At 33.7% G+C, this 13504-nt stretch overlaps 1 protein-coding gene across 2 annotated transcripts; it reads left to right on the top strand.

Moving 5' to 3' along the window:
- Positions 1-5742: 5742 nt before the first annotated feature.
- On the top strand, positions 5743-12341 carry LOC122274272 (ABC transporter B family member 4-like). Of its 2 annotated transcripts, XM_043083310.1 has the most exons (12): positions 5745-6208; positions 6303-6357; positions 6683-6858; positions 7050-7271; positions 7433-7671; positions 8141-8666; positions 8757-9030; positions 9290-10188; positions 10367-10633; positions 10777-11040; positions 11143-11436; positions 11862-12341. In XM_043083310.1, exons 1-12 carry the CDS (start codon positions 5867-5869, stop codon positions 12216-12218), a joined length of 3915 nt encoding a protein of 1304 aa, XP_042939244.1. In that variant the 5' UTR covers positions 5745-5866; the 3' UTR covers positions 12219-12341. The 2 variants fall into 2 exon arrangements, with proteins under 2 accessions (XP_042939245.1, XP_042939244.1); XM_043083311.1 differs by lacking the exons at positions 11143-11436; positions 11862-12341 and having other exon boundaries at positions 5743-6208; positions 10802-11002.
- Positions 12342-13504: the final 1163 nt, after the last annotated feature.

The raw sequence follows: 13504 nt of genomic DNA, 5'->3' as shown, positions 1-13504 counted from the left end.
TGAACAAGGGTTAAGGCTCAACGCTTAAAGAAGAGAGAATGAAAGCTTTGAATAAATGTTGTATACTCTTGATATTGTAAATGTGAAACTCTCAAATAATCTATTTATATACATATGAGACTTCATATTCCAATTTAAAATGATTCACATGTCAAAGACAACATCATTCACTTTTCAAAAAATTCAAATAAAAGTTTCTTTGATTTGATTTGTCAAAGACAACATCATTCACTTTTCAAAAATTTCAAACCTAATTTCTTTTTTATTTGTCAAAGATAACATCAGTCACTTTTCAAAAATTTCAAACCTAATATTTTTATTTTTTTACATATGACAAAATAAGAACACTTTACTTTTCAAATTTTTCAAACAAAATCATATACATTTTGCATAAGTCAAAAAGAGCATCAATCACTTTTGAAAATATTCAAATAAAACATGCACATGTGAAAGATGACAATCAATCATATTTAATATTTTTAAAATTTTCAAACAAAATCATTTACTTTTTGCATAAGTCAAAAAGAACATCAATCACTTTTGAAAATATTCAAATAAAATATGCACATGTGAAAAATGACAATCAATCATCTTTAATATTTTCAAAATTCAAACATTTAATCATTTCATGTACATGTAAAAGATGACAATCAATCATCTTTAAAAATTTTCAAATTTAATTTTCAAAATATTCATGCACATGTGGAAAATGTATTTTAATGCTTTATAATAAAATATTAATTTTTTTCCTTAATCCTAATTTCGAATTTTTAAGAGATTTACAATATTATTCTATGATTTTAATGTGAACTTGTTCCCTTCTTGCTTATGCTTGATTCTTTGATGTGTTTGATTCCATTGTGTAGACAACATGAGCTTGAGACTCTTTTATTCTTTGAATTCATTTGTTATCATCAAAATCTATGTGTTGATATATAATTATACGAAACTTGAAACTTTGGGTTCAACAAATATTGAAGGGGAGAACTAGATTTTGGTTTGCAAAAACTACTTTAGAAACTTTTACTTGATAGTTGATTTCATTTAAGTTTATATTTGCTGGACATAATTTTGATGTTGGAATAGGACATTATTTCATTTAATATTTTAAATCTTGTGAACTTTGATAGTACTAATCTTAGTTATTGTTCTATGTTATTATTTTTTATTCTTGATTATTTGTTTGAAATTTCTACTCGGTTTCTTGGTCTACTGGTTTTGTTTTGACAGGTCTATATTACATTAATCAAAGTTGATTATATTACCAATCCGCCAAAGTAGGAGATTGTATATGCAAGATTTTGACTAGGAATAAGTGACTAAGTTGATAAGTTTGGATAGAACTAAATGACTAAAATAATAGAGTTTATCCTATCATTAAGTTTGTAATATTGGATGAATGTAAAATATTTAGTGATTTTATCTATATCAATATTGTGTTTATCTAGAAGTCATAGAGGTTGTTTCGATAAGTCTTTTATGTGAAAATCAAGTTCATAAGGATTTGCACTTATCCAAAACAAAAGCTTAACAGAAATTAGTTACTGTAGAGAAGAGTTATCGCAAAATGTCAGCAGTCCATCAGGAGACATCTTTGCGAAAGATTCTATCCGTCAGTAGAGTCCTACTGAAACTAGAACTATTTCCATATTGTTTATTTAAGGGATCCTACTAGTTAGGATCTGCAGAGATTCAAATTTAGATCTTTTCTATAGAACTTTTCAATGCTTATTTTGGTGAGAAAATTCTTTAAAAAATTTTTGTATTTCTTGTCGAATTTTAGCCACTAGAGTTATAGGAGAAAAGTCAATATTTGAATATCGTTAGAGGTTCTAACTGTAACTGTGGTAGAAGGCAAACAGGTCTAGTCAAGTAAGAAAGTCAATTGACAAAGGTTTTGTAATTGAAAACTTACTTATAATTTGATTTTCAAATAATAAAATTAACTTTTTTGGTTTGGCTGCCCATAGGGTTTTACCTTTAAAGAGTTCTTTAAAGGGTTTCCCTTTATCAAGAATCGTTGTGTCATGCAAATTTAATTATTTACTTGATTGATTAAATAATTGCATGATTGAGATCTAACCAATTTATTCAAGTGAATTGGTATATATTTTCGTGCATATACAGGGTTACTTATAGGGATACTTGAGTAATTTCAGGTGTATATTGCAATAAGGGGTAGTTAATTTGGAGGTATGAAATGTAATTTCCTGTGTCGATGTTATGCTAATTTCCTATGCCTTTTAGCAAACAAAGAAAAATTAGAGAATATGAACAAAATTAACCAATCAATTAGAAGCCAGGTTTCAAATTGCTAAGGAAATTTGTTAGGATATTCCAGCCATAATAGCAAAGTTTTGGTGGAGAAATAAAAACAGAGAAAGAGGTATCCACTAGAGAAGTTGGAGTCAGTTAGGGATATCAAAATCTTGGGGTGGACTTGGCTTTCGAGATATAGAAGATTTCAATACAACTTTGCTTGCCATATAGTGCTGGAAACTTTTACAACAACCTGACTCATTGGTAGCTCGAGTGTTTAGAAGTAAATATTTTAGTCTAATATATTGGAAGTAAAAGCAAGATCATCATTTTCATTTATCTGGGGAAGTATAAGTTCAGCAATTGGTTTGTTTAGAGAAGGGTTGTTATGGACAGTTGGGGATTGGAAAACGATAAAAATCTGGTAGTATAAATGGATTCCTAAGGAGTCATCATTCAAAATTCAATCTCCTATTAAGGTTTTGGACCCTACAGCAACAATTCATGAATTAATAGTGGAGGAAACCAAAGAATGGAATGAGCCACTTATGGTTGAGATATTTGATATTTGAGCAGGATGAAGTTCAACTAATATGCAATATATAGGTGGGGGGAAGATAAACAGATTTGGAATTACAGCAAAAATGGTATGTTTACTGTTAAGGGTGCCTATCACCTAGCACAAGCAGTGAAAAGAAAATGTAAAGGTGAATCCTCAAGAGCACAAGAGAAAGATGGATTATGGAAGAAGCTATGGGAATTAGAAGTACCAGGGCAAATTAGATTTTTTTTCTGTGGAAAGCATGTAACAATATCCTGCCCATTGGACTAAATCTATTTCAAAGAAATATTGTTGATTCATCGTTATGCCCGATATGTCTACTGGAATAGGAATCAGTAATGCATGCTATATGGAGCTGCACATCTGCTCAAGATGTGAGGGCAGAGAAAGTGAGTTTAGTTCAAAAGAGATCTAGTGCTAAAACTGACTTTATGCAGCTTTGGTTTTCTTTAAGCAGTATGTTTAACAGAGAACAATTAGAAGGGATTGAGTCGATTAAGAAAGGGATATGGTTCAGAAGAAATAAATTTATTTATGAGTCTCTTTTCGCAAGTCCACGAGTGATTGTATAAACTACAGCAAATAGTTTGGAGGCTTTCAAAGAAGCTTTTTCATGGTATGGCCAAATAATTGAAGATTTGAAACTAGTTTTCATTAACTACAAGGAATGGTGCCTTAGATTTACATACAGAGAAGGAAATTTGGTTGCACACCAATTAGTTAAGTTTGCCTTACAACAGCAAGAGGATTATTGTTGGATGGAAGAGGGTCCTGATGTTATTTTTAGTCTTGTTTTGAAAGAGAAATTTTGTAATATTTCTTGGTTTAATGAAAAGTATGTTTCTTGAGTTTCAAAAAAAAAAAAAAAAATTGTAAGCCAGGTTTCAAGTTATTGTGTATGTTTTAAAAGGAGGGGGGGGGGGGGGGGGGGGGGGGGGGGGAAGGTTTTCTGTCCGCTTTTATAAATTAATTGAGCCATAAGAGGAGATCAGCAAAGAGCAAAAGAGAAAACCTGGACTTACATGATCGATTGGTTTTCTAACGAAAAAAAAAAAAAAAGCCTTAGAATTTCACTAAGTTTATGGGTTGATTAATTATGAGAATATCTTTTCATAATTTTACCAAATTAAAAGAAATTACTTGTAGGATAAGTATTTAATATAACAAAGTAAATCAAATATGAGTTATTTTATTTTCAAGTTGGTATGCAGTATACACCATCTGCATTATTTAAATAATCAGATTTTATTGGTATTAGATTCAAATTTTTTTATAAATAAAAAAATAAAAAAAAAATCCTTTCAAATCAAATTGTGTCATACAAACACTTTACTAAATTTGTTATCCACATCAAGTTAATTATAAACAGAAATTTTCATTATATATATATATATATATATATATTATATATATAGTATGGTCCGCTAAAACCTAAACAGAAATTTGTTTCGATCTGCCCTGCTTGCTTGATCAACTACGAAAGTTGTCATTTTTATATATTGAAGGGATCAATTACTTTGTAAAAAAACAAATTATATAAGTAAATTTATAAACGGATATAATTTTATGTGGTCCATTAAATGTATCACATGAAACTGCGACCTCAGATAAATCTACTTTTACAAAATCTCTTTATGTTTATAATATTTTTTTATATTGAATGTTGTGAACCACTAAAATTTATTTGCGACGAGAACACAACTAGGTTGGTTGGTTGGTTGGCGTTTGGGTTTTGTTCATGTCAATGCACGGCAGTTGCGATAATATTTTAATTTGAGTTTTGCTACGTACAAGTAAAGTCACTTACTAATCTATATACTAATACTGATTCATTCATATTTAAATTTTAAATTGATATTATTTTTAATAAAATCTACTTTTTAATTAATTACATTAAATTAATACATATATTAATATATGCTTACAACTGAAATTTTTCTTTTAACTTTGATGAAGATGTTACTTAACATTTTTGAGTTAATTCCAAATGGTTTTGTATGCATTAAATGTTTGACTTTTCGATAGATCATTAATGTTAATAGTTTAAAGTGACAGCAAATGAGATTAGTTAAAATATATAATTTGTAAACGTTAAAATAAGGAGGAAAATTCAGACTAATTAATATTTATAAATGACATTTAACAGAAAAGACGGCCACAATTAGTAGTTATATGGCGCTAGGTAGCTACTCTATATCAAACTATAGATTAGACCAGTACTAATTAATATAAGTCTTGACTGGTCACAAAAGATAGATTGGAGCATGCTAGCTAGTTGCGTAGATCCTCGATCTTTTTCGTCCATTTTGTTAAGTGCAGTACTTATCTATGTTTAAATAGAATATTTATATTTATACAGCGCAACTGATGTCTTGTATTTCTTTATTAAGAAAATAAATAAATATGAGATTTATATAAAATAAAATAAAAAATTAATTTTTTAATAATAGATATTTTAGAAAAAAAAAAGATGTGATTGTATCAAATATTCTATACTTATCAAAATATTATAAAATTAAAAAAATATTTAAATATTATTTTTGTTTTAAAATTTAAAAAAATAATATTATTTTTATGTTTTGTTTGTAGGTTTTGAAAAATTATAATGTTTAGATAAAAAAAAAATTAAAATTTAAAATTCAAAAAATATTTTATATTTAAGTGAAACGTGTGAAAGATATATTTAACAAAACTTGAGAATAATTTAGAACAATTTTTATTGTCTAACTTTAATGTCTAATGACCCTTAGAAGATGGCATCATGGCCGCAGGCTAGAAAATAGGGGACGTACGCAGCCTATGTCTTTATTATCATAAAGTTTTCATCAATCAGAGATCAAAAAATGTCAAATAAAGTTTGCGTGCATTAATATATATATATATATATATATATACCGATCAGGCTTCAAGACTACTAGTAGCTTTAAAATTCCGTATATATATATATGGTTTATCTATATTTATGTTGCTTGTTTAAGCCATTAATTGAGTTCTGCAGCTGCAATTCAAGGTCTGAAAACTAGATTATCTCTTGGACAAGGAAATATGGTGGAGGATGGCCTGGAAGGCGATACAGCTATAAATAAGGCCACCACTTCGGAGGGCAATGCCGAAGCAGAGGAAAATCCGGCCGGCATAAATGGGACCCAGCTGGAAGATTCTCAGAGAAGCAAAGGAGATGATCATCAAGAAAAAAAGACAGTTCCTTTTTTCAAGCTTTTCTCGTTTGCAGATTCCACTGATATTGCATTGATGATTGTTGGCACAATTGGAGCCATTGCAAATGGGTTAGGCATGCCGCTTACGACATTACTGTTTGGAAAACTGACCAATGGTTTTGGCAATAACCAAAATAATGTCCAAGAACTCGTTGATGTAGTTTCCAAGGTTTAAAAAAAAAAAAAAAAAAGAACTTCTACTTTCATGTATTTGTTTGATTGATGTGAAGATGCTAATTATCCCACCTTGTGAAATATTACAGATTGCTCTAGAATTTGTCTACTTGGCTCTGGGTATTGGCTTTGCAGCATACCTTCGTAAGCACATTTCTTGTTCAAAATCACTGTACATTTTCAAGATGTAGAGATAGTACGCTATGCATAACTTATTCAAGATTTGTAAAATCACCACTTGTCCTCAGAGTTTAAGCTGTTAGCTTTTGGGCGAGACTCTCGTTCAATAGGTAGTCTAATATATAGAATATTTAATTAAATAAAATAAAGTATAGAGTTAAAGTTCAAACTCAAAACCTCTACTGGATACCATGTGAATTACTACTTGTTTGAAAAATTTAAGTTGATGAAAAGATAGATGTTATTACTTATTTTATATATTTGTTAACTTCGCTTTATTATTTGTCAGAGGTGATGTGCTGGACGGTCACGGGGGAAAGACAGGTTTCAAGAATAAGGGGTTTGTATCTGAAAGCTATATTGAGACAAGATGTTACTTTCTTTGACAAGGAAACTAACACTGGAGAGATTGTTGGGAGAATGTCTGGGGATACTGTTTCCATACAGGATGCCATGGGTGAGAAGGTATTAAACATCTGCTATGATAAATCAAAGATAATTACTATAAACAGTTTTTTAAAAACTGACATGATTTGACGTAGTCCGCCATATCAATCTACTTATTTACAGTAAAATGAGTCTTACAATATAATTTGCCAATATTCATCCCTCTAAATGCAATCTTGTAGTCAACTAGATCTGCCTATTTCCTGCAGGCTGGGAAATTTCTACAGCTGATATCAACTTTCATTGGGGGCTTCATAATATCATTTACAAGGGGGTGGCTTCTCACCATTATTCTGTGCTCTATTATTCCTCTTCTTGCGATAGCTGCGGGCGCTGTGGCCATTGCTGTATCCAAAACGGCATCCCAAGGACAACAAGCTTCTTCAGAGGCAGCAAATGTTGTTGAACAAACAATTGGCGCAATCAGAACCGTACGTCAATCTATCAAAAGCAAATATACATTTGGAACGTATTAAGATAATTTAAAATGATATCAGAGCAGAGATTTTGATACAGTTAATCTGATTTTGATCTATAATAGTGAATCTTTGGCAAAAAGTTTGAAATATGTCATTAATTGCTTCCATCGTAGGTTGCATCCTTTACAGGAGAGAAGCAAGCCATATCAAGTTTCGGTAGATGTCTTGTACATTCTTACAAAGCTGGGGTTCGTGAAGGATATACAGCAGGAGCAGGTTTTGGGATAATGATGTTGGTTGTGTTTTGTAGCTATGCGTTGGCTGTTTTTATTGGTGCAAAGCTGATAATTGATAAAGGGTACAAAGGGGGTGATGTGATGAACGTGGTTACTGCTGTCTTAACAGCTTCCATGTGAGCTACATTTTGTATTTTGTATTTTTTTTTTTCCTTTAGCTTATTGCACCACTATGCAGATTTTCTTTTTTTCTTTTTTTTTTTTCCTTTTTTTTTTTTTTTTTTTTGGGATAAAAAAGAGTAGGAGAGAGCAACTGAAGAATCAATATTAACTATAATTTAAAAAAAAAATTAAAATAAAAAAAAAACCTTAACCCTCGTATATATATAGATTTTTACTACTTCGAATTTTAGTTCAAAATCTTATTTCTGAATTATCCTTAAAAACATAAAGTTTGGTCTTAAAGATTTTCTAGAAGTTTAAAAATATATAATTTTATTTTATTTTTTTGAATCTTGATATATGTTTATATATATTTGAAGTTATTTATATGACTAAATATATGAATTTACCCGACGTATTATGATTTTTCTTGGTTTATTTGTTTATATGTTCTTGCCTTACGATATCATATGGATGCTTCAGGTCCCTAGGCCAGATATCTCCCCCCTTGAGTGCATTTTCTGTCGGCCGAGCTGCAGCCTTCAAGATGTTTGAGACAATCGAGAGGAAGCCGGAGATAAGTTCTTATGACACAAGCGGAAAAGTATTGGATGATCTTCGTGGAGATATTGAATTGAGGGATGTTTATTTCAACTATCCAAGCCGACCTCATGAGAAAATATTCAATGGATTTTCTCTTTACGTCCCCTGTGGCTCGACTGCAGCTTTAGTTGGAGAAAGTGGAAGTGGGAAGTCAACAGTGATCAGTCTGGTAGAGAGATTCTACGATCCACAAGCTGGTGAAGTTTGTATAGATGGCATTAACCTCAAAGAGTTTCAGCTCAAGTGGATTAGGGGGAAAATTGGTCTTGTTAGCCAGGAACCTGTGTTGTTTGCCTCCAGCATTAAGGACAACATTGCATATGGAAAAGATGGTGCAAGTATTGAAGAGATAAGATCTGCAACTGAACTTGCAAATGCTGCTAAATTTATTGATAAATTGCCACAGGTTCTAAGATTCATACTTTTAGACCTCCGTGTTCATCTTTAATGGCAGAAAATTGTTAATTTAGTATTGGATTTTGACTTTTACTGCCAGGGACTAGACACCACTGTTGGTAACCACGGAACACAGATGTCTGGTGGACAGAAGCAGAGGATTGCCATTGCAAGAGCAATTTTGAAAGACCCACGAATTCTACTTCTGGACGAAGCTACAAGTGCACTTGATGCAGAATCAGAGAAAATAGTGCAAGAAGCATTGGATAGGATCATGGTTAATCGAACAACTGTCATTGTCGCTCATCGTTTGAGCACAGTGAGGAATGCTGATATGATTGCAGTCATTCACCGAGGAAAGATGATTGAAAAAGGTACCTTAAGAATATATATATATCCTCCACGTTTGGTGTATTCTAAATTTTATATGAAGAGTGCAAAATATTAAGTCCTGGTGTATAAATTTAGCAGTTTTCTTTACTTATCAAAAAAAAATTTAGCAGTTTTCTGAATCATCAGTGCATATCTTTTTTATGTTATGATCATCTTTAAATTTATAAAAATTTGTTAGTTTTCTGAATCATGGAAGAGCAGAGAAATACTTTTCCCATAATTCATTTGGCTATTGATCAGGCTCGCACTCAGAACTACTAAAGGATCGAGATGGAGCCTACTCTCAGCTTATACGCTTGCAAGAAGGAAAACAGAAGTCAAAGCATACATCAGATGATCAAAACAGGCTTGAAATTACTGCAGAATCTTTTAGGAATTCAAGTTTTCGGCAGAAGAGTCAAAGAGCATCAATCCTACGATCCATAAGTCGGGGATCATCTGGAGTGGGAAATAGCAGCCATCACTCGTTCTCATCTGCATTTGGAGTGCCTGTAGGACTTGATGTAATTGATACTGCAGCATTAGAACGAGATAATGGTTTCATAGCACGAAAGCAATTTCAGGAGGTTCCGATTCGCCGCCTTGCCTATCTCAATAAGCCAGAGTTTCCGATCCTTCTGATTGGAACTGTAGCTGCAACCATCAATGGAGTACTACTCCCAATATTTGGTTTGCTAATGTCCAAAGTAATCAAAACATTCTTCGAACCACCTCACGAACTAAGAAAGGATTCGAAGTTTTGGGCAATAATATTTATAGTCCTTGGCCTGGTAGCATTCCTGGCACATCCAGCACGAGGATACTTTTTTGCTGTGGCTGGATCCAAGTTAATTCAACGTATCAGATCAATGTGTTTTGAAAAGGTTGTTCACATGGAGGTTGGTTGGTTCGATGAGCCTGAGAACTCAAGCGGTTGCATTGGTGCGAAGCTCTCAGCAGATGCAGCAACAGTGCGTGCTCTAGTAGGCGATACACTGTCTCAAATTGTTGAAAGTCTTGCATCACTGGTAGCAGGTTTAGTGATCGCTTTTACTGCTAGTTGGGAGTTGGCATTAATTATCCTTGCATTGGTTCCTTTGCTTGGAGTTAATGGATACATCCAGAAAAGGTCCATGAAAGAATTCTGTGCAAATGCAAAGGTATGCTCTAAAACAATTGACACAGTTTCTACTGCAGCAATGCCAAAAAGAATGAATTTTGAGGGAGGAGGGGAGTAAGAAAACAATGTCCTAATTCCATAAGATAGAACTTTGAAGCTCACTTTCTCCTGTTAACCGTATCTTATGGATTATTCATCAAGGATGAACATGGTTGCAGGCAATGTATGAGGATGCAAGCCAAATAGCCAATGATGCGGTTGGTAGTATAAGAACTGTTGCTTCTTTCTGTGCTGAAGAGAAGGTGGTGCAACTATATGAACAAAAATGTGAAGGCCCTAAGAAATCAGGCATAAAGGAGGGCTTGATCAGTGGAATAGGATTTGGGATTGCTAACTTCATTATGTGTAGCGTCTATGCCACGAGTTTCTATGCAGGGGCCCAATTAGTTAAGCATGGCAAAACAAAATTCTCGGCTGTTTTCCAGGTAAATGGGTCTAGTAGCCAGCGTACTTTTTACAAGACTTCAAAACTTGCAGAAAAACTTCGATGTCATTCATCCCATCAAACTTGCAAAAAATAAAAAATAAAAATCTTCTAATATTTTTTGCACGCATGTGTGGTTTGCAGGTTTTCTTTGCTTTGACCATGGCAGCCACCGCAGTTAATCAAGCAAGCTCTCTTGTATCTGATACTGAGAAAGGCAAGAATACAGCTGCTTCCATATTTTCTATATTAGATAGGAAGTCAAAGATTGACCCAAGTGATGGATCTGGGATGACACCAGATAATGTCAAGGGAAATATCGAGCTTCATCATGTAAGCTTTAGGTATCCATCTAGGCCGGATATTCAGATTTTCAGAGACCTCAACTTGTCTATTCGTGCAGGCAAGGTAAGTAGTATTCTCTTAAATCTTGCCTTGAATTCCACTGTTTGTTGGGACCGGTCCCCTGATTTACTTCCAGTTTTATTCTTATGAATCTCTCTTTTTCAGACAGCTGCCTTGGTTGGAGAAAGTGGGAGTGGGAAATCTACAGTAATAGCATTATTGGAAAGATTTTATGATCCTGATTCAGGTTATATTACACTCGATGGAATTGAAATCAAAAGGCTGCAATTGAAGTGGTTGAGGCAACAGATGGGCCTTGTGGGGCAAGAACCAATTTTGCTTAATGACACAATCCGTGCCAACATTGCATATGGAAAGGGAGGGGATGCAACTGAGGCAGAGATTGTAGCTGCAGCAGAGATGGCCAATGCACACAGGTTCATTAGTGGATTACAACAGGTAAGAACCATCCCAATGCTTGTTCATGGATACACATGAGCTAAGCAACATGATGAGCAATTATTCTGTAAAATTGCAGCACTCTTGTACATAAACCAATAATGGTGGGTAAAAGACATTTACTAGAGATATTCTTGTTATTGCTTAGACTCATATTCCTCAAAAAATGGATTCCACTGTACTAGCTTCAAATAAATTAAATACATGCATTAAAATACAAAGCCATCTTATTCCCCACAATGAAAGCACTTCCACTCTTTCACGTGCTAAGGGATTTCACTTGAAAAAGAAAGTATTCCCCACTAATAGATTCGGATCCATAACTATGGGTTCCAATGGACATCTTGTGGCACTTACCAAGGGTACAACTTTTGCAGATACCTAGAACTAAAGACATTTGTTCTTACTTTGATGCAAAAATGCAGGGCTATGATACTGCAGTAGGAGAACGAGGACTGCAATTGTCCGGAGGGCAGAAGCAGCGCATAGCCATTGCACGAGCTATAATCAAGAGTCCAATGATATTACTGCTAGATGAGGCTACCAGTGCACTGGATGCTGAGTCTGAGAGAGTGGTTCAAGATGCATTAGAAAAAGTCATGGTTAACAGAACTACAATTGTGGTGGCTCATCGATTGTCAACAATCAAGAATGCAGATGTAATTGCTGTGGTTAAGAATGGAATTATTGTGGAGAAAGGAAAGCACGAGACTTTGATTAAAAACCAGGATGGGTTTTATGCCTCCTTAGTTGCACTTCATACAAGTGCTTCAACTTCTTGAGATTTTTTAATCTTTTTCCCGTTTTAAAAAATTGTTGGAGGTGGTACTTCTCCCTATCTCTTCCAACTAGAACAGACAATAAAATGTTATTTTTATGTTTATAATATTTTGTTAATTTCCTAAGCATTGATGTTTATAACTCATACCTTTTTAGTTTTTGCGTTTTTGTGACCAATTAATGGGATGAGCACCGACTGAATTAGAGTCGGTATCTCCTAAATCCAACTCCGACTCCAACTTTGTCGGAGTTTGACTCCGAACTTTGATTCTGACTTCTATAGTTTCCGATCCGACTTCGGCTCTGATTTATCAGAGTGGAATCAGATTTACACATCGTAACTCAATTAAAAAAAAAAAAAAAAAGATCAGAACCAAATTAGAATCCAAACAAAATTAAGAAAAATTACTAGTAGCAATATATCGGGAAAAACTTGCATTTCGTCACAAATAGAGAAAAGATCAAAAACAAGCTTGAAGCTTCTTTGAAATCAATACTTGCTCTTCAAGTACATCTAAGAATGGAGTGCCATGAAAAACCAAAGGAAGTGCCAAGAATAACATAAAGAAACTGAGATACAACAGGCTTGAGGAATCTAGAGACCATCATCTTCAACAAATAAGGAAATGACAACAAGGGGATGCTTTTAGATAATTTTAGGGGCTTTCAGTGGCAAGCAAGAGATAGAAGGGAATGGCGGCTTGAGATTGAGAAAGTGAGAGTGCAATTTTTTAGGGTTTATTTAGAACAAAGATGCAAAACGCCACCATAGGGTATATAAGAGCACTCACATCCCATTCTGCATCCGTTACTTATCCTTATAATTTGGAAAAAAATTTATGATTTTCATGAAAACCCTCACTCCATCCCAAGCCCTAAAATGGGGATGAAATTTACGGGTGCTACAAAAGTTCCCCATATTTGGGGAATGACTGTACATCTGCATCGCTCCCTAGCCCTAACAATTGTCCCCTTCGTCCCGCGTCTTCTTCTCCCTCACAACGTAGCATCAATGATAAACCTCTCCTCACCTGTAAGTGATTCTCAGTTCTTTGGCCTTGAACATGCTTCTCTCTTCTCTGAGTTTTGCCTATTTTTCTATCCATCTCTCTCTCCTTCTCTGTTTCTCTCTTCCCCCATTTTCTTCCTCCCGATTTCTCTTGAGATTGGACTGAGGATTTATGCATTTTACTCCCTGTCTGGAAAATCATTATTTGGTACTCTCTTTTGAACTATCCATGCATTTCTATATACTTGTATATGTATGTGTTTTAATTTTTTGAACTTC

The sequence above is a fragment of the Carya illinoinensis genome, chromosome 8 (genome assembly GCF_018687715.1).
Source record: "Carya illinoinensis cultivar Pawnee chromosome 8, C.illinoinensisPawnee_v1, whole genome shotgun sequence".
Classification (NCBI taxonomy): domain Eukaryota; kingdom Viridiplantae; phylum Streptophyta; class Magnoliopsida; order Fagales; family Juglandaceae; genus Carya; species Carya illinoinensis.
The sequence above is the reverse complement of the archived record's forward strand: the minus strand, read 5'-3'. Positions and strand labels throughout refer to the sequence as shown.

Coding starts and splice junctions, on each gene's coding strand:
- LOC122274272 (XM_043083310.1), top strand. CDS start 5,867: ATGGTGGAGGATGGCCTGGAAGGCGATACAGCTATAAATAAGGCCACC. Junction 10,189..10,366: donor AATTCTGTGCAAATGCAAAG/GTATGCTCTAAA, acceptor ACATGGTTGCAG/GCAATGTATGAGGATGCAAG. Junction 11,437..11,861: donor TCATTAGTGGATTACAACAG/GTAAGAACCATC, acceptor GCAAAAATGCAG/GGCTATGATACTGCAGTAGG.